General features: G+C 52.0%; 1 protein-coding gene across 7 annotated transcripts; it reads right to left on the bottom strand.

Annotated features, from left to right (window-relative positions):
- Positions 1-1,788: 1,788 nt before the first annotated feature.
- Positions 1,789-23,385, bottom strand: FGR (FGR proto-oncogene, Src family tyrosine kinase). 7 transcript variants are annotated; one of them, XM_077898911.1, is made up of 13 exons: positions 23,201-23,385; positions 14,501-14,563; positions 13,286-13,518; positions 12,695-12,797; positions 11,587-11,685; positions 7,758-7,861; positions 7,363-7,512; positions 6,527-6,682; positions 6,270-6,449; positions 5,621-5,697; positions 5,227-5,380; positions 4,341-4,472; positions 1,789-4,232 (listed from the first exon to the last, which is right to left on the bottom strand). In XM_077898911.1, the coding sequence occupies exons 3-13, from the start codon at positions 13,503-13,505 to the stop codon at positions 4,024-4,026; spliced, it is 1,584 nt and encodes a 527-aa protein (XP_077755037.1). In that variant the 5' UTR covers positions 13,506-13,518; positions 14,501-14,563; positions 23,201-23,385; the 3' UTR covers positions 1,789-4,023. The 7 variants fall into 7 exon arrangements, with proteins under 7 accessions (XP_077755037.1, XP_077755036.1, XP_077755040.1 ...); XM_077898910.1 differs by lacking the exon at positions 23,201-23,385 and adding an exon at positions 22,653-22,766; XM_077898914.1 differs by lacking the exon at positions 23,201-23,385 and adding an exon at positions 22,653-22,766 and having other exon boundaries at positions 13,286-13,515.
- Between the last annotated feature and the right edge of the window lie 888 nt (positions 23,386-24,273).

Raw genomic sequence — 24,273 nt, 5'->3', positions numbered from 1 at the left:
TCTGTCAAGTCTAGAATGTCCTTCTCTTTCTTCTTTATCAAGCAGACTTTTACTCCTTTTGCAAATCTCCAATGAAGCAACACCTCCACTGAGAAGTCTTCCAGACTTCCCCCTGTCCAACTGGGTTAGGACCCTCCCCTGTTCTCCCACACGCCCTTTATTCTAAATTTTCAGCCCATTCCGGTCCTATTCACCTCACCGCCATTAAACTGTGAGCTCTGAGAGCAGGAACTGTGCCTTAGCTCCTGTCCTGTGGTGGGAAGTTCCTAAAGGGACCTAGTCTTCCCATCCCAGGGGAAAGTTTCCTGGAGTTCTTGGTGTAGTACCCAGAATTGACACTAGAGGGAGTATGGACATCACTGCAGGACCATCCAGGAGCTGGGGCGTGTGTGTGTGTGTGTGTGTGTGTGTGTGTGTGTGTGTGTGTGAGAGAGAGAGAGAGAGAGAGAGAGAGAGAGAGATGGGGGGAGGGAGAGAGAGAGATGGGAAGGGGGAGAGAACTACTGGAGTAGATAATAGGTCCACCCAGCTTAGTACGCGAACAATAGGATTCAGGATAGACTCCCCCCCAGTAAGTCCTGCCCACACATTTCTTTTCTTACTTTTCTCCACACTCCATACCCCTTGGATTCCCGACCCTTTTGCCTCTGACCTTCCAACCTTCTTCCGCGCTGCATCTGTACCCTCAATCCTCCCATACATAACTGTTTGCACTTGCCTGACTTGGCCATGCTCTACGGTATCTCTGAGCCTTTGCACATGCTGTTCCCTCCATGGGAGATGATCTCACCTTCTGGCTGCTTCATTGGGCTGACTTTTCTTTCACATCCTCCAAGAAGTCTCCCCTGGCCTCCACTCTGGCCTTGCCCCCTAAGTGTTGTAATGGTTTACTGTTTTGCCTCCTGGACAGGACCAGCCTACAGGAGACATCAGTAAATGTGTGCAAAATTAATAAATGACTTGGTTCTCTTATGAATATAATCCTATGTATATATATGGGGCTACTCCAGACCCCTGTCTGTACCATGCTCTCCCTGAACTTGACTCTGGGTTAGTATTATATGTTCCCATACTGCTCCATCAAATAAGGAATAAATATGATACAGTGCGATGCATGAGACTTTGAAGTCCATAGGCTAAAATCCTGACTCTTATCATCCAACTGTGTCACCTTGGGCAAATGTTGTAGCCTCTCGGAGTCTTCATTTCCTGTTTTGTAAAATGGGAATAATCACCCTTCTGCACTCATTGTGGTGAGGATCAAATTAGATGATGCATGTGAAACACCCAGCATTAGCCAATTAGGTATCCTCCTCCCCCACCATGAACTTGGAAATAAAATTGCCCTCTGAGTCTTAAGCCAGTAAAATCCACACAGCATCACGGAGGAGAAGAGCCAGGTGGGGGAGTGAATGAGGCGAGAGATGGTTTTGTAAACGACTGAAGAGTTTTGTGAACAGTGGAAACCGCAATCAAGGTGACCCGCCTGTAATCTCAGGGAGGCAGGGCCAGGATGTGATTGAAATTGAGAAAACAGAGGCCTAATCAATTGCATTGTGCTCTATCAGAAGGGAACAGAAGGATGCACAGAAAAGGGGGTACAAGGGAGAATTCATTTGGCTGCACCAGAGGGAGGGACAGGGAACCAGTAGATACAGGGATTCCAGGCTCTGGTCTCTGCTGGGGAGCACCAAGGGCCTGGTAAACTCCAGGAGGCTCACTATTCTGCTGGGCCTTCATTTGAAATACATAGGATAAGTAATTTATAAATGGACGTGACAAAGAGGGTGAACATGAGTTGAACATTTTATTGTCCTTTCACAGAGGAGGAAATTGAGGCTTGGAGAGATTAATAATTTGCCTCACTCACAAGTGAATGGTGGAGGCAGGTTTCACACCAGGCACTGCAGCTCCAGAGCTGTGCAGTTATCTGTTTACTCCATGGCAAGCGGACACACTGGCCTCTGGCTTCTGTGTCAGGCTCTTGTGAGTTTAGTCAGCCAGAAACAGGCTCTCAGAAAGCCATGGCCCCTGAGTTCAAGTGTGTAGAGAGCACAAATGTACAGGGCTCCCACCCCTCTGACCACCTCTCTCAGCAGCCAATTGGCCTCTTCATCTTACTGCTCCCATGCAGCAGTCTCCAACACAGGGCTCAGCGCAGGACACTCCATCTGCATTGGTCACCTTGTCTCCTTTCCTTAGGATCCTCAACTTGGAGGGATTTCTGGGAACCTTTCTACCAATATCTAGAGGGAGAAAGATCTTCCAAATATCTACGTGGGGCAGATAAGATCCCTTCAAAGACTGAAGTCTAGAAAGATCATGGTCTTTGGTGTGAGACCTGGGTTCAAGTCCCAGCTCTGTCACATGCACCCGGCTGACCTTGATACATCACGTAACCCCTGAGCCTCAGTTTCCTCATCTGTAAATTGGGGCTGGACATAGAACCAGACTCAGGATTAAATGAAAAGATGGATGTAAACACATCTGGCATGCAGCAGACAATTAACAAGTGAGTTATTATTACTATTTCTCCCCAGCCTGGTTGTGGACTCCTCTGGGACAGATAGGTCTTGTTGGAGTTTGTTTTCCTGGGGTCCTACCTACCAAAGGGCCCTTCCCAGAGTTATGTTTCGTAACTGTTGGCCAGTTGCAGCAGTGATTCCTAGCTCCCAGACTCTTCCCCACCATCCTCCCCCAGTCCATTCCCTGAGGAAGTCAGGGGTCTGTGATTTCCTGATGGGAGAGGTGGGAACCCTTATTCCGTTACTTTTGTTTCCGCTTGGAAGCACATCAGCTGCCAGAGTCTCTCAAAGCGGCAGCAAGGGCACAGGAATATTCTTCATTGCACAGGTGCATGGCAGGTTATTTAGTATCCCCAATCCCTGCCCACGACATGCCCATAGGAGCCCCCAGTCCTTGTGACCAACGAAAGTGCCTTCCACCCTCTCCAAAGCCCCTTAGGGAGCAGAGTTGCCTGGAGTGAAATCCAATGAGGTAGACTAGCTCTCAGACCTCTCCTTTCCCTTCCCTTCTGTCTTTTTTTGAGGAGCTGCAGAGAGTCCTCTGTGGTCTTCCCCACTGTCCCTGTCAAAAGAGGTCTAACAGGTTATGCTCTTCTGCCTGTGATGAATGGTATATCTGCTGAAATCAAGTAGAGAATTAGCAGACCCACTGCACATAGATTGAAAGCCACTTTAGTAATGAAGGGGGACATTTTGATCTCTGCCTGCCTATCTTCTGTATCCATCTCTCAGCTTGTCCTAAACTCACATGGGGATGAGCATCAGGACTTCTGAGTATCCCAAAACACACTTTGAGTTCCCTCTGTTCAGTAGGCATTAGGGTACTCTCTTACCTCTCCCTCCTCCCAGCAGCCAAAGCAGTCACACTCCCCTTCCTCTGGCCACCATTTCCCCTAACAGAAGGGATTTTTATGGCTCAAGGATTCGTATTGTCACTTTTCTTATTTACAAAAAGCAATAAACACACACATGATTCAGAGAGATGGTGAGCCCTCAGCAAGCCTTCCCTCACCCTGGGCTTGGACCTCAGTCCTGGACTACAGTGTCCACCCAGCAGGAAAGGGATCCAGCAAAAACTTTCCCTGTCTTGCAATTAACAGACACAAGAGAATTGAGTAGGAGGTAAATTCAGAGTGGGATGGATAGGGTAAAAAAGCAGAGATAGGAGGTAAGTGAGGGAAAGGATATACAGTTTTATAAATAACTAGACAAGGTCTGAGCATTTCTTTTGAGGGAGAGGTGGGAAGAGAATCTAGAGGTAGGCGCCTAAGTGGGAAGAGGAGAAATAGTGCTTGGAGCCAGAGTGAGGGATGATCTCTAAGCCTCTACTGGCCCCATCTTTAAAATGAGAGGATTGTTGCCCTAGAGGGGCAAGCAGGTTGCTCTGAAATGCTAGGACCCTAAAGGGTTCTAAGCCTGGGAGCTTTGGGATCAGAGCCCTGGGGATTGGAAGGGGGATTGGTGGGTACCCCAGAAAGGTGGTTGATGACCAAATAGGCTATGTCTGATCCCCAGGCTGGTACTGGGGTTCTGTAGAAGTGAAGTAGTCTTCAAGGAAGGACTGCAGGTACTCGAAGGTAGGCCTCTCCTCTGGGTCCATACGCCAGGTCTGCTCCATGGCTTCATATAGGGATGCTGGGCAGCCTGGGGGGCATGGCATGTGGTAGCCATGCTCCACCTGTTCCAACACTTCCCGGTTATTCATGCCTGGAGGGTGGGGCTTTGTCATTCAGGGGGCCTAGTCCCTCTGAAAGAGGCAACCAGGAAAAGCCCCTCCATGACCACCCACCCTTCCACCTCCCCACCCCAGCAAACCTGGATAGGGGACTCGGCCCTTGCTGATGAGCTCAGTGAGCAGAATCCCAAAGGACCACACATCTGACTTGATGGTGAATTTGCCAAAGAGAGCAGCCTCCGGGGCTGTCCACTTGATGGGGAACTTGGCCCCTGCAGAGATTGGGAGAGAAGGGAAGGGTATTGGGGAGGTCCCTGGGGATAGCTGGATTAAGAGAATGGCATGTTGGGGAACCTGACTGGCTCAGTCAGAAGGGCATGTGACTTTTGATCTTGGGGTTGTGAGTTTGAGCCCCATGTTGAGTGTAGAGATTTCATGAATAAATAAACTTAAAAAAACTCACAAGCCTGAAATCAAGAGTTGCATGCTCTTCCAACCAATCTGGTTAGGTGCCCCTGCCAGGCACTGTTTTAAAGTGGTTTACATGCATTAACTCACTTAACCTTACAAAAAGCCCGTGAAATAAATATTATTTTTATTATTATCCCCATTGTACAGATTTGGAAAAGGAGGCACTGACTAGTTAAGTAACTGGCCCAGCTTACATAGTTTATAAGCAGCTAGGATTCATTCCCAGACATTCTAGCTAGACTCTATTGTCTTTCACTTGAGAATTATAGCAATGCTCGGCATATAGTAGGTGCCTGATAGATATCTGTTGACTTACTTTTGTCTGAATATTTTCATTTTATAGATGAGAAAAAAACAGCTCACAGAGGTTAGGTGACTTGCCCAAGGTCACTTGGCTAGTAAGTAGAGGAGTTGGGATTCAAACTTAGAGTGGCCTCTTATACTACTTCAGGATGGGAGTACCCCAGGTGGTCTAGGAGTAGGAGGAATGGTTCCCGAATATGCAGCCCCTTGGTGCACTGGGTAACTCTCGGAAGGTGAGGAGAGGCAGGGCACCTTGCTGGGGATTGTACTCATCATCCTCAATGAGACGAGCCAGCCCGAAGTCAGCTATCTTGCACACCAGTCGTTCCCCAACAAGGATGTTGGCTGCTCTCAGGTCCCGGTGGATGTAGTTCATACGTTCCATGTAGGCCATGCCCTCAGCTACCTGGGGGGGGGCCAAGGTATGGACAGATGGGAACACCATGGCTTGTACATGAGGTCACTTGAAAACCCCACTTTCCAGATGAGGAGACTGAAGCTCAGAGAGGAGCATTGCCCTGCCTCAGGTAGCACAGATGATCCAGTGGATGGGACTGTACTTCCAGGGGCAAGTGTTTAAGGGCACAGGGGTTTCCGGAGGTTAATAGGAGGGCAGTCTGAGATAAAGGCTGCTGTCCCAGTTTACCTGGGCTGCCATATCCACCAACTGGGGCAGTGTCAAATCCTGGCCTTTCCGGTCCTTGAGGAACTCCAGCAAGCTACCTGAGGAAAGGAACTCAGAAAATCAGCGGCAAGACTACCCCCAGCTCCAAGCCAGCCTTCCCTCGCTTGGCCCCGCCCCCAGCCAGGTTCCTTCTCACCCAGCTTGGCCCCGCCCCCTGGCCCCAGCCCTCTCCCTTAGACCCGCCCCCACTCGGGATCCAGCCAGCTGCCTCAGACCCTCACAGATCTCGCCCAGGACCCGCTCCCACAGACACCCAGACTCAGCCCACAGCTCGTTTCTTCCCTGCCTCCGTCCCCCTAGACACGCCCCACTCAGACTCCGCCCCAGATCCTCCCTCATCCCAGATTCGGTCTCCGCTCCCCCAAACCCCACCCACCAACTGACCACCCCGCCCCAGCGACCGAGGCTCCGCCCCCAGCCCCGGCCCCTAGCCCGGTCTAAATATGGGCCCGCCTCCACTCTCAGGACTCACGTGGTTTCCCTCACCCCGGCCTCACTCTCGGACTCTGCCCAAAGTCCCCTGTCCCATCACAGATCGCCACTCGGGTCCCTCCCCCAGAGACACCTCTCTGAACACCCCCGGACTCCGCCTCCTGACCCCGCCCCTCACCGTGGCACATGAACTCGGTCACGATGTAGATGGGCTCCTCCGACACCACGGCGTACAGCTGCACCAGCTTGTCGTGCCGCAGCAGCTTCATGATCTGCGCCTCCGCCAGGAAAGCCTTCGGGGACATGGTTCCCGGCTTCAGCGTCTTCACCGCCACCTTCGTGCTGCCGTTCCACATGCCTGCCAGGTGGTCGTGGTTCGTCAGCACCGGCTCCCGGTTGTCCCAAGCCCGCGCCCCGCCCCCGGGACCTCCGTACCCAGCCACACGTCCCCGAAGCAGCCGGTGCCCAGCCGGCGCTCGAGCGCGATGGAGCTGCGGCTAATCTCCCAAGCATCCTTGGCCAGGCCCATTGTCTGCGGCTTCATGGTGGTGCAGGCCACCGAGAGCAGGTGGCAGAGCCCGTCGTTCACCTCTGGCGGGGGTGGGGGGTGGGGGGCTGTTGCAGGTAGTGGGCAGGCCAGGACGCCCCACCCATTCCTCATCCGGTCCCAGGCGCAGCCCTTCCCCTGCTCCCCTCCCCCATCAGTGGAAAGGAACTAGGCCACAGGGGAGGTCACACGCCGGGGCCAAAGGCAACCTGACCCACTGAGTAGGTGAACATGTTGGTGCCCAGGGAAGGAAGGATGACCCCTGCAGGGTTTGGAGTCCTCTCCATAGGAGGCGGCCTCCAGCTGGGCCTTCAGGGTTAAGGTGGGATTCTGACAGGTAGAAATGAGTTGGGGATTCGAGACAGTGATGTGGACATGAGGCCCTCGCCCTTCCCTGCACCTCACCTTTGGTATAACTAAAGCAGAAACCTGGGCATTGATTCCCAGCTTCCTCTCAACCCTACAGCCCATCCTCCAAGTCAGGTCTATTTGGCTTCCTGCCCAGCTAGACATTAGGGGGCGCCCTTCTGACGTGGACAGTCTCACACCTGTTCCCTCTGGAATCCTACAGAGCAGGATCCTGGGCTGGGAACCCAAACCCTTGGGTTCCAGTTTTGCTCCAGCCACTACTGCTTTGGGAACCCCTTTCCTTCTCTGGCCCTAATTCTTAGTGGGTTAGTTCAGGGACCCAAAGCACACACCAGCCCTGGAAGCCAGCCCTCACCCATGTAATGCTGTACCAGCTCCTGCACCGAGTGGAACTGGGCCCGTGTGGTGATGTAGTAGCCGCCCGTGTCCAGTTTGCGAATTTTGTAATGCTTCACATGGTCGCCTCTGGTCTGGTCCCAATCCCGGATGGACAGGGAGTAGGCACCTGTGGGCAAGGGTTGTTTTCGAGTCTGCTTTCCTCCTCGCTCATCATTTTGGAGCCTGAGACACCCAAATGCCTGGGGACTCAGAACTTGGATGGCCACATCCCTTGAACTCGGTCCTAGTCAAATCTCTGAACCTCCACCCCTGTCCCATCTGCCCACTCCCCCATGACCCAAGCCCCTCACCACTGTTCCTAGCCCCACCCTAACAGCTGAGCTTCCCATTTGCCCCTTCCCAGGCCCCCACCTTTGGTAGTCTCACTCTCACGAATAAGAAAGGCCCCCCGGGGGTTCCCAGGGGAGAGCAGCTGCCTCTCAGCATCCTTCCTCCCGATCTTTCCAAAGTACCACCTGTTGGGAAGGGCCAGCAAGAGTCAGATACACCCAGATACACCCAGTTCAACCCACAACTCAGCCTCCTGGGGAAAACCACCTCACTAGCCAAGATTCAATTTCCTCACTCGTGAAATGGGGCTCATACACCTGCTTCACAGCCCGGCCGTGAGGTGCACAGAGACCAGGAATGTGGAATGCTTGGCTTGTGGTAGCCACCCAGTAAAGGTTAGACTTCTCTCCACTCTCTGGGTTTCCCTTCAACTAAAATCACTAGGACCCCAGTCACTAGTGACCTCATCAGGGTGCTACCAGTTTCTGAATGCATCTCACTACCACTCCTCCAAGGGCTCATTTTGCAGATGTGGAACTTGAGGCTCAGAGAGGAGAAGTGACCTTCCCTCAGGACTGGTTGATGAGGTCTACGTGAAATGCTTTACTTCCCAGCCTAGTTCTTTTCCCACCACCTAGGCAATCTCTCAGGTCCTTCTCCCCATCCATCCCTACCCCCAAATCCTTTCCTCCTATGACTTCCAAACAACAGCCTTTCCTGCTTCTCTTCCCCTCTTCATGACTGCTCCTGCCTGGCTCTGACTGCTGGTTTTCCTCCACTCTCTTTAACTTGGATATTCTTATAAAGCTAGATTTCAACCTCAGATGTCAGGCATTCCTTCTTTGTCTTGGATATTTTTCCTAAGACTGAACTGTAGCCTTAAATCAACTGTGAAAATACACTGGGAGAACCAGAGTGGCCCCACAAGTGCCATAGAAGACTCAGATGTCCTTTGATTACAAAATTGGCCAATCTGGGGCGCCTGGCTGCCTTCAGCTCAGGTCATGATCTGGAAGGTCCTCAGCTTGAACCCTGTGTCACTTCCTGCTCAGTGAGGAGTCTGTTTCTCCCTCTCTCACTCTGCTTCTCCCCACTAGCTACCCGACCCCCTCCTCACTAGCTCTTATGTGTGTGTGTGTGTGTGCATGCATGTGTGTGCATGTGTGCACTCTCTCTCTCTCAAATAACTAAATAAAATATTTAAAATAAATAAATAAATAAACCAGTTTACACCTGGGTACTGGGCATAATTTGGGGGACAGGAAGGTACTGGCAAGTAGAGTGTCCAGGTGGGCAGGCAGGATGGGGAAAGAGGAACTGTAGAAGGCCTATGTAGACAGGACACATTCGCAAGTTTTTTCAAAGCCGTGCCCCCACCCATACCCATGGGAGTAGTTACCTCCTTAATAATTAATTTAATAATAACAGTACTTATTTTATGTCATGCTCTGCTTTATTTTTTTTTTTCATGCTCTGCTTTAAAACACCTTATATTCATTTAGTTCTTATAACAACGTTGTGAGGTAGGTCCTATTATTAACCTCCATTAGACAGATGAGGAAATTGAGATACCTAGTGGTTAAGCAACTTGCCCAAGGCCACACGCTCTTAAACTGTGTTGGCCAGAATAGGAACACCAGTTGTCGCTCAATGGCCTGCAGTCTTAACCACAACGCTGCTCTTAACCATGGCACTGCAATGAGTGTCTCTCAGAGCTTCGTGACACTGCTTCTAAGATGCGGACACAAGCATGAACCTCCCACACCTCCCACCTTCTGCATCATCACCCTTCTCTTTTCCATGACTCCTACCACTTTCTCTGGATGAAGGCCTCACCTCCTCTGAGCTCAGGACCCCAACCACTTCCCTTCGCTCAGGGACACCTCTCCCCTACAAACCAGCCCCCACCTGCAGCCTCTCCATCCCACCAACCTCTACATATGCCCACATTTCTTCCTTCCCCCCCAAAAAACTGTTCTAAGCCCTAACTTGCCATCAACATTCTGTTATATCTCTCACCTTCTCTTCACTTGAAAAAGCACTTCACACTTGGGTCTTCACTTCCTCACCTCCTACTCCCTCCCAGGCTCTGCTGTCTGGCCTCCACCCCCACTTCACACAGAGACATCTCTCACCAAGGTCACCCCATTGCCAAATCCAGTGGCAGCCTCTGACACTCCCTTTCTTGTTTCCTGAAACCTCTCCTCCACCCTCTTGGCTGTTCTGACTTGGCTTGGCCTGGTTTCCTAACGGCAACTTCTCTTTCAAGGCAGCTTTCTCCAAAGTTGAGTCCTAGGGCCAATTTCTTTCTCACTCTCCTCCTCTTCCTTCACCCTCCTGTGCAGCTTTAATTGTCACCTCCATCCTGGAGACTCCCAGATTTCTATGCCAGCCCAGTTGTGCCCTCTGCAAGAGCTACAGCAAACAAAGAGCCTTAGTGCCAAGTAGGAAAAGATGCCCTCTCCTCTGGGCTAAGTCAGCAGCCTGGCCCTCTCATACGAAGCACAGCCTAATCCAATTCCTGGCAGTGTCCTTCACCTGGGTGTTCTTCTCTACAGACCTCAACTCAGCAAGTCCCCCACCAGAACCCAGGTATCTATACCTGCTCCTGTGTTCCCCACGTTAGCAAATGGCACCATCACCCACTTAGTTCCTCAAGAAGACTTTGGATCACACTTAATTCCTCCTGTTCCTTATAACCAATGGCAAATTAGTAACAAATCCTGGTGACTCCTGCTCTGCAGTCTCTCTGATCCATATATATATAATTATATATATATATGTGTGTGTATATATATATATAATTATATATATATGTGTGTGTATACATATATATATGCACATAGATAAAAAAGTTGTTTATGAGCCTCGGTTTTCTCATCTGTAAAATGGAGACAAAATATCAATGGTGTGACTGTAAGAATTAAATGACTCAAGGTAGGTAAAGTCCCTGTCATCATATCTCAGGCTATAATGGTACACCACGAATGATGATTCCCTGCCTCCTGAACAGAATTACTTCTTTTTTTTCAAGATTTTATTTATTTTAGGGAGAGAGCAAGAGAGAGTGTGTGTGTAAGCAGAGAGAAGGGCAGATGGAGAGGGACAAGCGACTCTGCTCAGCTAGGAGCAAGACTCAGGGCTCTACACCAGGACCCTGAGATCATGACCTGAGCTAAAATCATGAGTCAGATGCGGGGCACATGGGTGGCTTGGTCGGCTGGTATCTGACTCTTGGTTTTGGCTGGGGTTGTAGTCTCAGGGTCATGGGATCCAGCTCTGAGTTCAGCCATGAGTCTACTTCTCTCTCTCTGTCTCTCCTTCCCTCTGTCCCTCCCCCTGCTGGTGCATGCACATACTCTCTTTCTAAAACAAATAAATGAATCCTTAAAAAAAAAAGAGTTGGATGCTTAACCAACTGAGCCACCCAGGCACCCCTTTAACAGAATTAATTCTAAGCAATGTCCCCTTGCATTTGTGTAGCATTTTTACAATTTTTAAAAGCTCATATGCTGTTGTTATCAGTGAGTCAATATGTATAATGCATAACAAGTGCAGCCAGACCTATCTGGGTTCAAATACCAACTCCACCTATTTACTAGCCATATGAGCTTGGGTAGGATATTTCACTTCTCTGTGCCTCAGTTGCCTCATTCATAAAGAGAATAATAGTAGTTCTTAACTCTGTTAATGCACAGAAAGCACTTTGAATAGTGCCCAGAACATAATACATGCTACATAAATATTAGTTATTGTCATAATCATCATTATTCTCTTATTCTTACAATGACCTCACAGAATTATAGGTAAGAAGATAGGCTCAGAATGGGGCTGTGACTCAGAGGTGGCCTTGGATTCCAGAATCCTGTCCTGTCCATAGGGATTGCAACCTCCCACCCCCACTACTCACTCTTCAGCCTGGATAGAGTCCACAGGGGCCACATAGTTGCTGGGAATATAGCCAGTTCGTCCGGAGCTGAGAGACCGAGCTTCCCACCAGTCACCCTCACTGCAGGCACAGAACACAGTGGGTCAGTGGCAACCCAGCCCCCTGGAGTACCCTGGGGCCAGGCAGGGCCTTGTGAAGGGTCAGGTGGAGACTACCCTTGCCAGCCCCTCACCTTGGACACACACACACACACACCCCTCCAGGGTATTGTCTGTTCTGCTCTCAGCCACTGATGCTGCCCCAGGAAACTTTTCCCTGCAGAAGCAACATGTCTGGGGACATGTGGGCCTCCTGGCTTTCTCCTTTGGCTCCTCAGCTGGGCCGGGGTTTGGGTAGGCAGTGGACAGCTAACTCAGTCACTTTGTCCCCCATTGAAATCTTCCCCTACCCCCAATGATTTCCATATTTCCTTTTGGATAAAATCTAGATTCTTCAACATGGCTTAAAAAGGCCTGCAGAGGGTGGCCCAGGTGGCTCAGCAGTTTAGTGCCGCTTTCGGCCCAGGGCCTGATCCTGGAGTCCCGGGAGCGAGTCCCACTTCGGACTCCCTGCGTGAAGCCTGCTTCTCTCTCTGCCTGTGTCTCTGTGCTTTCTCTCTGTCTCTCATTAATAAATAAATAAAATATTTAAAAAAAAAAAAAGGCCTTGCAGAATCTGTTTCCACCCGCCTCTCTAGCTTCTGGCCTCTCCACTCTACACCTCATGCCTTATGATCTACCTAGACTGAACCATTTGGTGGTTTCTAGAAGTCATCCTTTATTCTCATTCTCTCTCACTCTCTTTTCCTCTTCTCCTCACTTCTTGTATGTATTTTTCTAGTCTCACCTTAGAAATCACCTCCTCCAGGAAGCTTGCCCTGATCACTAGCCTTAAGACCATAGTTAGTGTCTTTTCTGGGCCCATATGTCCTCATGTTCCCCCTACATAGTAGCAATTACTCTGAGTTGTTATTGTCATATATCTATGTCCCCAACTAGACTGGAGCTTTCTGAGGGACTAGGTAGGACTCCTCTCTGGGTCCTGCTCCCAGCCCAGGCTGTGTCCTGAGCCAGGTGGCCTGGTTACTTACGTGTTGTTCAGGATGTGGAACTTCTCACCCTTGGTGAAGGTGAGGTCATCCTCTGTCCGGGCCTCATAGTCATACAGGGCGATGAACAGGGTCACCCCAGTCCCTGCAGAGTCAGGGCTACTCAGCAGAGTAGGGCATGGGACAAGGGGCTCCAAGGGGCCTGAACCCCCCAGAGTCTTACTCCCCAGCCAGGTGCTGTGCCTCCCCACAGCTGCAATGCCTGGTTCTCAGAGGCTTTTGGTGTCCAGTGGATTTCTGACTTGGGTTTCATAGCTTGGTTCCCCATGGATTCAGGGCACATGCCTTCCAGCTCGTCCCTCCCACCCTGAGGAGTTCCCAAGTCACCCATTCTTCCTCTTCTCCATCAAGACTTCCCACCCAGGCCTGTCATCAGGGTCCCTATCTCAGATGGAAACAGAGCTATGTCTTCCCCTCAGACTGGGATTTCTGAGGTAGGGCCGTACAGTTTCCATCTGTGGTCTGAAAGTGGGGCTGTGTCTCCCACGTCATAGTGGAGCCCCGTACAGCTGTCTCCTTCCCCCAGGTTCTTCCAGGGTCCACGCAGCGTCTGCCTTCAGCCATGAGACTCACCTGAGATGCCCCTGATGGTGCCCCCATCGAGGAAGGTGGGGTTGGTGGACTGAGTGGGAAAGTTGTTGTAGTTGGGGATATGGGCAAAGGAGGACACGCCCCGGGCCTGAGTAGGGTCAGGGCCATAGCGGTCCGCAGCCCCACTGCCCCTGAATTCCCCTTCCAGGCCAACATCGTCCTTGAGCCCCGGCTCCGACTTCTTGCAGAACACACAGCCCATTCCAGGTGCCCTGCTACAGAACGGGGTATGCCTCACTCTGGGGCCCCTACCAGATAGGCCACCCTCGCACACTCACACAGGCATGCAGTTTCCCCTCTCAGGGTCTTCCCTGGTGAAGGATAAAGGTGGGGCAGGGCCACCTTTGGGTCTACCTCCCAGCTGCCTGAGTATGGTTGGAGGGAGGATGTATATCCTTAATGGGCTGGTTTTCAGCTTTGGGATGCTGCTTGTGTTTATTTATATATTTCTGCCTCCTATTGCTTCGATAAAGTTGTGTTTTTGTCACTTCTTCAGAGTGCTTGTACGTGTGTGTCTTTTGTGTGTCTCTAAGTATTTGTGAGTTTGCCTGTGGGTGTGCCTATGTGTGCGCAGCCTCTTGTGGATATTTGTGTGTCTGTGTGAGTATACAAGTGTGGGTGGGTACGTGTCCCTGTGCACGTGGTAGCTCTGTGTGTTCATGTCTTAGGAGCATATACATATGTACACTGTTGCCGTGCAAGTGTGTATGTGTGTTCCTGTGTGTGCGCGCATGTATCTCTGTGCGTGTAGGTGGTCTGTGTGAGTAGGTGCCTCTGCATCTGTGTGTATGACCACATGCATAACCCTGCGTGGGATCATACATGCCTGTCTATGCATGTGTGTCTCTGTGCATACAGGTCTGTGAAAGTATGTGTGAATGTCCCTGTGTGTATGTGTGCGTGTAGCTCTCTGTGTATGTGCATGTCTATGTATGGAGACATGTTGGTGTGTGAGTGTGTGTGAGGGCTCCGTGTGTCTGCACCTGGAGATTCCCTGCAGAGGGGGATCAAGGCCATTTCCTGTTGTGGGTCCAGCCTCTGGCCTCTCAAGCTGCCTCTTTGTGGCTCCCCCATCTGTTACCTAGCAACAGGGCTCTTGTAGGAGGAGGGAGCCATGCAGAGTTGTGGGGCTCAGGAAGGCCACCCCACCCCTTTTCCTGACCCTGAAAGCCTTCAGCCCCCTCTCTCCCCACTCACCCCTTCGGCTCCTACTCCTGGGTCAGTGGGGCTGCGGCATGGTCCTCAGGAGGGGCCAGAGACCTGAAGGCGAGAGACAAGGACATGGAAGATGAAGGCTCTGCCAAGGTTCCTGCAAGCCAGCTGCCAGCTTCTGCCCTCTTCAGGAAGCCAGGCCTGGGCTCTGTCCCAGCATGACTTCTGCCTTCTTTTTCCTTCCCACCGCCCCTGGCAAACTTACATGTCCACCCTCACACAGGACACACCACCCACACCAACTCTCTCACACTCATATCCACCTGACACACCAACTCCCTGACACACACACACACCCCAGCACACAGTCACACACCAACACCCACAGCATACATTCGCATGAGTGTGCTCACCAATAACACCAACACGCTGACACAAACTAACTCTCACGCAAGTCCAAGCTCTGCCGCCCAGATACACGCACACATACACAGGCACACAGGCTGCCTGATAGGTTGACAGACTCATCCTCACAATTTTGTGTTAGGCCCACCTCTCTCATTGGATTTCTGTCAAGCCATGCTCAGCTCACTCACAGGCCCCCCAGTCACTGGCTCCTAAAAACCAGCCCTTCCTTCTCATGCTGCCTCTGCTCCCACCTGGGCTCCGTAAGCTCCAGCAGTCCCAGGGTTACATCTGGTGGCAGGCTGAAAGTGGACACCTACCTCCAGAGCTCGCTCCTAATCCCACACATCAGGTAAAGGCCCAGATCAGAACTAGGGCCCCCAGGATCCCTTGGGGAGGAGCCCCTCCAATGAGCTAAGGCTTTCCCGATAGTGATGTCCTCTGAGCAACGGGGCAGGCAGATCATTGAGCAAGGGCTCCCCACACCCCACCAGAAACTCTGCCATTGCAACACTTAGAGAGGAACTGCTGGGGAGAGGGCTCAGTTTCTTAAGATGTGAGAGGAATGGAGAGTTGTAGGGTGGGGCTAACCCAGTGAACCCTGATTTCCCCCAGAGGGCTGAGGAAGGACCCTTGTGACAGGTGCTCCCACCTGACATCTCTCGGCCCCCAAGTCCAGTTCCCGTAGGGACATCCTCCTCATCTTCCCTCCGGGTCCTGCCCCTCCTACTGAGGATACTCACCTCTTCCAGGAAGCCTTCCTGGCTCCACCAGATCCAGCCGCTCAGAGGATGGCTCTGTCACATTAGACCCACCCTTCCTCTAGACCCACCAGCCCCTCTCACTCTTCACTGTAACTGTTCTCCCATGTGTATGGGGGGGGGTGACACCCATCTGGCGAACTGTGAAGCAGGCTGTGGTAAGAGCCCTAAAATAGCCTGTGTTCACTAAGCCATTGTCGTGCTTTTCACCTCAGGACCCCTCCCCTGGGGTGCAACCACTGTGTCTGAAAGTCTCCAGGACACTGAGGGTTGGTTGGGCCTGAGGAGAGAAAATAGGTGGAGGTGGGGGGCATCCCGGACCTGGGAAAGGAAGGGATTTCAGGCATTGAGGGGACAGATGGGGATAGGATGAAAACAAAGGTTACAGGGTGAGAATGGAGGTTTTCTCACAGAAAGACACAGACCCATCTCAAATGGCACACAGGGCCTCTACCCAGATCCACATAGCCCTCCTGACACATTCTTGGATACACACATTACCTCAGCTCCACACAGCACCTACAGAGACTCTGAGCTCCTCTATACACAGACATCTTCAAATACCCACATCCCCACATACAGACACCCCCGGCCCCCACCCACCTACACACATGCACATACACACACCATACACACAGCCTCTCCACAAGAACAGCATATACAGGATTTTAGCACTTACTAGGTGCCAGCCACTGCATTAAACACTTTACATATATTACTGCATTTTATTCTCATAACAACACTCTGACCTATTACTATTGCTGCCTATTACTATAAGGCAACTGAGGCACAGAGAGTTTTAGAGCCTGGTCACATACATAATGAATCCTGACGTTTGGCTCTAGAATCTGAGCCACTTCTCTCCCATGCCTGGTCACAGACACGGATAATTACAGCCATTCCTGCAAGCATGCACAGATGCACAGAGCCCCCAGAGGGACACACAGAGATATACAGAGCCCTGTGCTGATTCACAGACCCACACAGAGCACCTCTCTATAAGAGACACAAATGTGTGCAACTTCTTGGGTCCCCACATAGATACGAGGTTGCCACTTCCTAAAATACCCAGATAAATATCACAACATTTTTAAAATTCTTTTTATAAAAATATTTTATTCATTTATTCATGAGACACAGAGAGAGGAAGAGACACAGGCAGAGGAAGAAGCAGGCTCCCCATGGGGACTGATGTGGGACTCGATCCCAGGACACCAGGATCATGACCCAAGCCAAAGGCAGACACTCAACCAGTGACCCACCCAGGTGCACTTTAACTCTTTTTTAAAAGTAGGCTGTAGGGCAGCCCGGGTGATTCAGCAGTTTAGCGCCCCCTCCAGCCCAGGGCATGATCCTGGAGACCCCGGATAGAGTCCTGCATCTTTGAGCTTCCTGCATGGAGCCTGCTTCTCCCTCTGCCTGTGTCTCTGCCTCTCTCTCTCTCTCTCTCTCTCTCTGTGTGTGTCTCTCATGAATAAATAAATAAAATCTTAAAAATAAATAAATAAAAATAAAATAAAAGTAGGCTGTAGGCCCAACGTGGGGCTCAAACTCACAAAAGATCAAGAGTGGCATGCTCCACTAACTGAGCCAGCCCGGTGCCCTATCACAACATTTTTAAGGCAGCCTAATGAGATTCCCAAGTTCTGCATGCCTGGAATGGGGGTGGGGATGGTTCAAAAACTGTGAGCCTCTGAGAAGGAGCCAGAGGGTTCTGTGGGCTGAGGAAGAGCTCTGGGCAGGGTGGAGAGTGCGGGGAACAGACAGTAGGGAGCAGCTCTTAGGACTTGGCACTCCCAGCCTGATGGGGACTGAAGTCCAGGGTTAAGCATGGCTCTCTGGGTGCCAGCATGCAGAAGTGGTTGGAGGATATGGGTGAGGGGGGTTGGGCACAAGGTCTGGGACCTGCACAATCCAAGGCATTGAGGGAGACACGCAATATGTGACCATACTCATGTGGCTCTGTCAGAGGAAAGAGAGAGATGGGAGAGACAGAGAAAGAAAAGACAGAGACAGAGGTTGAGAGATACAGAGAGGTAAAGAGTGAGACAAGTACAAAGAGAAACACAGCGTGGTGTGCTGGCATACTGATTCTCAAAATGAAAAAAAAAAAAGGGCCCTGATTTGTAGCATTTGCTGATTTCTGTTGTATAAATATTCTTACCATGGCTGATTTCAAGTAACTGAGGTGACTTCTTGAACACTGGGCTGGGAAGAGATTCATACAATCAGCTCCCCAGAGCCAGGACTAGCTGGCTCCAGCAGCTCACTGTCAGGAAGGAATAAAAAGAGGCAAACAGAGATAAAAACGAGAAACAGAATGACAACAGAGAGTGACAGAGACAGAAAAAGAGATAGGGAGAAATTAGGAGAAACTTGGAGAATTAAAGAGTCAAAGGCAGAGGAGAAAAGGCAGAAGAGGCAGCTTGGGCTCAGGTGTCTGCAGACAGACAGCCCCCAGGACTCTTCCTCTTTGTCTGCCTCATGTCCTAAGTGGTTGCCCCCCCTCTTCGGAGAGTAATTTGACTTCCTAGAAGTCTGGGTGGCAATAACTATGAGTTTAAAGTTTCTAATTTATTAAATACTCAGTGCCTGGCATTATGCACGCATTCCCATGCATGATCTCATTTAGTTACCCGAGGAAATAGGTTTTATTACTACCTCCTCTTTTACAGATAAGCAACCCAAGTCACAGAAATGGTAAGTAACTTCTCCAAGACCACACCGCAAGTAAGGGGAGGCCAAAATGCAACCCCAGGGGCCCGGGGTGGCTCAGATCATGATCCCAGGGGCTCCCTGCTCAGCAGGGAGTCTGCTTTTCCCTCTACCCCCCACCCCACTCCTGTGAGTGCTCTCTCGGGCTCTCTCTCTCTCACAAATAAAAATCTTAAAATAAATAAAATAAATAAAACAAAAATGCAACCCCAATCCATTTGGCTCCAATCCCACAATAAGCACTCTTCTATTTTGTAGCCCCTGTAGAAGCAATAATGTGTGTCCCTCTGAGAGGTACAACGAGCCAGGCCCTGTGCTACATGCTCTAAGTCCTCATGATAGCCTAGAGAGGGGAAGCCTGGGTTCTCTCAGGCAACTGTGATTTTCATAGCCTTAGAATCTGAATCCAGACCTCTCTTTCCTCAGAGTTGAGCCAGCTGCCTACTAACACCAGAAAGGAAGCAGCTCAAAGAGTGGCCATAAGCATTCTGGTTACTCAGGTTCATTCTGGTTACTTCAGGTCCAGAGTTCAGTTCACACCATGGCTGTGTTCTTCAGAGCCTGCACAGATATTTAAGATTATGTCTCTTAAATATCTGGTTGATAGGAGTTAGTTTCTATAGCCTCATCTGTGTCAAAATCAAGTGGTAGGTATTAGAGCTGAGGTCCACCCCTGGACCAGGGTGCTCCTGCCTTCAACATCTCCCTCTGTGTAGCCTTACCTAGCTCTGTTCTTTTACTTTTTTTTTTTTTTTAAAGTAAGCTCTATGCCCAACATGGGGCTTGAACTCATGACCCCCAGATCAAGAGTCGCATGCTCTACCGACTGAGCCAGCCAGGCATCCCTGTTCTTTATATTATATTATTAGCTCCGGGACTCTAGATGAATGATATAAGCCCTCTGAGCCTCCGGTTTTGCATCTGTACCTTCTGTGCAGTTGCTGGGAAGGCTTGAAGAGATGTGGCTTTTACCCAGTGTGCAATGGCCAAGTGAGGCTGAAAACCATAAGCAGCAAAGCTAGAATGCCCCTCATCCAGGGACCATTTATCAGTTCATCTCCCTCTTGTGTGTAGAAGGGAAAGAGACTTGCTCGAGGTCAGACAGCCACAGGGGATTCAAAGCCAGGACCATTAATTCAGGTCCAGAGTTCAGTTCACACCGTGTGAACACCCTGTGTTCTTCAGAGCCTGCACAGGTCATGCTGTCTCTGACTAGTATACGTCATATTTCCAGCCCATGGCCAAGTGAACATGCCACTCCTGCCAAAGGGCAGCTGGCCACTCAGCAGGGAGCCAGCCTTAGGCCTAGCCCTACTCCTGAACATAGGAGTCCTAGGCCCACCCATTCTTTCTTGAGGTCCATGCTTCCCGAAGCCATGTCAGGGCTTCGATGTAGACACAGGATGTCCTGTTCCCCCCTAACCCCTGCCAAGTGTCTGTGAAACCTGGAGACAGATTTAAGCTTATTTCTATGCAGCCTGACAACTAGCTTGAAACATTGGGGAAGTCGGTTCACCTCTCTGAGCTGTAGTTTCTTTGCCTTATAGAAAATAGGAATATAAATCTCTACCTCATGGGGTTGTTTCGGAGCATCAAATGTGAAAGCACCAGGCACACAGCTGGTGTGCAGTGAACTTTCACTTCTGCTCCTTTCCCTCGAGGAAGGCCCCTCCAAGGCCCAGGGAGGGGGAGCAGCAGGGTGGAGAAGAAAGAGAAGTTCCCAGAGTGAGGTGGGAGGGCTGAGCTGGTTAGGTCGCTGGGGGGATTTCAGAAAGAGGGAACTGGGACTTTGGGCAGCAGCAGGAAACCACCATCCTGCAAGAGTTCCGGCTACTCTTCAGGGCTCTGGGCTGGCCAGGGGCAGGGCACTGCGCCCCATCCCCTCACCAATACTGGAGCCCTCTGACCAGAGGCTTTTATCTCTCATTCGCAGAGGCCCTCTGTCCCTCACTGAACTCCACTGTCTCTTACTAACCCTCATCTCTTTCACTGAGGCCTCATCTCTCATTGAACCTCTACCCATCCCACACCATTCTTTCTTGAGGCCTTATAGCACCCCACCCCTAACACCCAGGCCCCAAGAAGACATTCCCGAGTCTGACTCTACCACCAGGTGTGGTGGGGGCATGTGAGAGAGGGGCCCTATCTTTGCCACACTAGCTTTATCCTCCACATGATCCTGAAGGTGTCAGCTGAATCTTCTCCACTTGTGTGGGGTCATGGTGGTTTCTCATCTGTTTCTGAAAACCCACCCACCAGCTTCTATTTCAAGGGTCTTCAGGGATTCCAGTTTTAAGGAGATGGGAGCCATGGGTGGTCCAGGGAGATCTGAGGGAATAGGAGTCTAGATTCCATGATGTGGTCAGACAGGAAGCCTCCTCCCCTGGTTCCACCTCATACCAGGTCAAACCTTCAAACCAGGTGGTCTGCTGGTATGCTTGGTGCACAAAGGGCCCTGGCTTCTCCTTCTCCAGCTCTGGGGTCCCCCTAACCAGCCTCCCAAGGTCTGGCCACTTCCTTTGCCACATTAGCTCCAGGTGGCTGTAGAGAACACCCAAACACCCACACAGCTGCTCGTGCTCATTCACTCAAAGCCCAAACCAGACTCACAAACACTGACACCTCGCTCATAGCTTCAAGCCCACAGGGTTCATGCAGCCCATACACTCCCCACCTTCTCCGACAATTCGCCAGTCACCCACTCCTCTTTCCACAAGGCTTCAAGGGATTTAGTAGGGATGAGGAGGGATCTCAAGCTTCGGTTCCACCTACTTCTTTCACTACATCATGGGCAAGATGCCCTGGATTCCAAGTCCCCACTTCTGGCCCTATCAGCCCTTGACCGCTGAACCTCCCTCTTCCTATCTGTGAAGTGAGAACAGCTCTGTTCTCCCACCACCACCACAGGGGAAGGATGCCAAAAGACTCAGAGGTCCCTGGGTGTGGTACTGTAGGGGTTGAGGATAGACCCTCAAACCTGTTGACTTTCCCAGAATGGGACTTCAACAGATTCACAAACATTTATTTATTAGATGTCACTTTGTGTGCTGGTCCTGGAGGCCCTGTCAGGCTTTCTGTACCCCCTCCATGCTTTTGAGAAGGTGAAAGAAAGGATCCCTCCAGGGCAGTAAGAACTCTTAACCCCTCCAGGACACTCTGCAAAAGTGCTTTCTAAAGCACCTGATTCTGGGGATTTAGGATGGGGTGGGGGATAGGGGCTGAGTAGGGGCAAAGGTAATGCCTTCCCCCTCGCTAATTACAGGCCCAGAGAAGGCCTGTAACTTGTCTAAAGTCACACAGCAATCAAGGGCCCCGGGCTGGCTGAGTCCCTGCGACTGCTGAGCCTCCCCCCAGGATGCCTGAACACTCAGCATCATGGCCTTACTCCTCTGTCCAAAAGCCTACCCCTGGACTGAGGACCCCCAAATGGGGGCGGTGGGGGTACCAAGGGGGGCTGCGTGGGCGACGTGCCCAACAGCAGCGGAGCTCGCGGGGCTCCGGCTCTCCACCCTCTGGTTGCTACGGAGACAGCCTCTCCGGGCAATTGCGGTCAAAAGCAGGATTTCCGTCGGGGCTGCCAGCAATTCCCGGATCCCAGGGGGAACGTGGACCGAGGCCGCCACTGGGGGCGGGAAGGGGGCACCCAGAGAGGCCCATCCCTGCGGAGGGCGGGGACTTCCCCAGGAAGCCGGGACCCACGCCTCTAGCTCCTTGGAGGAGTCCCCTCGCCATCCGGGACCCGCCCACCAGGAGGGGAAGGGAGGGTGCAGGTGGCGGCAGTTTGGGCAGCCTCCCCGCCCCACCGGGCTACAGGCTTCCCCTGCGACTTCTGCTCTTTTGGGATAGGGGACTTCCTGGACCCTCGGAATTGTTCTGCATCTTCCAGAAATGGTTCTCCTTGACCTCCTGCAGCGAACTCCCTCACCTGGTCCTCCCCCCCTTACCCTCTTCCAGAACCCTCAGCTTCTCCCCCATCCTCCCTCTCACGGCGCCCTCAGCTTATTCTCCTGCCCCTCTGGGGAGGGTCCCCTTGGTCCCTCACCCCTGACTCAGCCCCCTTCCCAATTTCTATCAATTCCCCTCGACAGGTTCCCTCCGCTTTCCCTACCAGACCTTTCTAGGGGGCCGGTCCCTTTACTCTGCTTCATCGTATTCCTCCGGCCCCCTCCCCAGGGATTGTCAGTCCCCTTCTCCAGGTGTCCTCCGGGGGTCCTTTCCGGGGCGAGGTCCCTGCTCCTCCAGCTCCGCCCTCCGCCCCCCTGCAGTCCCCCCGGGGCGCCGCGCGGCGCGTCCGGCTGCACCTGCCGGCCGCCTACCTGGTCCCCGGGGGTGGGGGGGCGCCGCCGCCGACCGGCCCCAGGCGAGCGGGCCGGGCTCCCGGCAGCCGCGAGAGCCGACGTCGTGGGGGGCGGGGGGCCCCTGGGGCGCTGCTCGCCTCAGCCCGCCGCCTGCGCTGGGCCGGGAGGAGGAAGCCGCCTCGGACTTCTCTTATTGAAGGGGGCGGCGGCGGCGGCGGGGAGAATTCACAGTCACGCCCCAGCCCCAGGCCGGCTGCCCCAGGCGGGGAGGGGCCCTCGGGATCGCAGGCCCGCCCGCTCCCACTGCCAGCCTCCCCCGGTGCCTCCCCCCTCGCAGCCCTGAACGTCTCTGCCTGCACCCCAACTCCTCCCCCCCGACCTGAACCCCCAGGGCAGCCTTCCCAAAGGTCCCCTCCGACGGGGCAGGTTCCTCAATCCCAGAAGCACCTGCTGTTTTAGATCGATTGGATTTCAGGTTAAGAAGCAGCTTTTCTCTAGCCCTGAAGCCCACCCCCACCCCTTTTTGCAGCTGGAAAAACTGTGCTCCAGATGCGGGCAAGCCTTACCCAAGTTCTCCACAGCCCGTTGGCTTCAGATTGCTGTCACCAGAGCCACTGAAGATCCCTGGTCTCCCTCAGGAGCTGGACAAGTCGGGGGTACAGGGATGTAGGACAGTGGGGAGCAGCGGGGGACTTTTCTCTCAGGAGACTGCTTTTGAGAGGAATCAGCCCTCAGGCCACACTGAGGAAGGAGAAGCTGTCAGCCTCCCCCCCTACACCCAAGATTTAGAGAAACTGAGCATCATCCTTTAACATGGTTCCCCTAGCCTATGGGACTAGGAAGGATCCCTGATCCACACCCACCCCCCCACCCCCCAACCTGGAGTTCAATCCTACCTCCCACCACTGTTACTTCAGCTTTTAACCAAGGACTAGGAAAATCCCTCCTCCTCCGGGGAGGAGGAGATGTGTGTGTGTGGGAGGGCTGTTTGGTGGAGAAGTATGTTTATTGGCATATGATGGGAAAGGAGAGAGGGTGTGTGAGCACAGATGTGTGTGTGTGTGAGTGATTGTAGGCAATGAAATTGATGACTGCAATTTTGTAATCAACAACTGGGACACGTTTTACAGACACATGTGTTTTCTATGTCTGAGCAGGGATGTGTGTGAATGTCCGTGTGTGTGTGTGCACTCGTGTGCACGCCTGCTCAGGTATGTCCCAATGTGATTGTGAAATGTAGGTAAGAATGCGTTTCTCTCAGGAAAACAGAAGGAGGGATTTGTGAAGAAGACACAGGGGACGAGGTAGAGGCACAGGAGCTTAGGAATGGTGGTCTCAGGTTAGCTGGGCAGCATCACAGCCACCAGCAAGCTTTCCCTACCTGGCTATTGGTCCATGTGTTCAGTTAACAAACAAATATTTATCATTACCTCTCAGGTACCAGGCTTAAGGGATACAGAGATTAATGAGACTGGTCCCTGTCCCTAAGGGATCCCCCAATCTACTAGGTTCTCTCTGGTATCCTTCAAGTTCTGGCTCCTTAGGAAGTCTTCCCTGACTGCCACCCCTATCCCCAGCAGAATGAGCACTCATTCTGTGAGTGAATGAAGTGAGAAGCACTCACTTCTACCAGTGACCA

This window comes from Canis aureus, chromosome 5, assembly GCF_053574225.1.
Source record: "Canis aureus isolate CA01 chromosome 5, VMU_Caureus_v.1.0, whole genome shotgun sequence".
NCBI lineage: Eukaryota > Metazoa > Chordata > Mammalia > Carnivora > Canidae > Canis > Canis aureus.
Note: the sequence above shows the minus strand (reverse complement) of the source record. Positions and strands in the feature narration are given on the sequence as shown.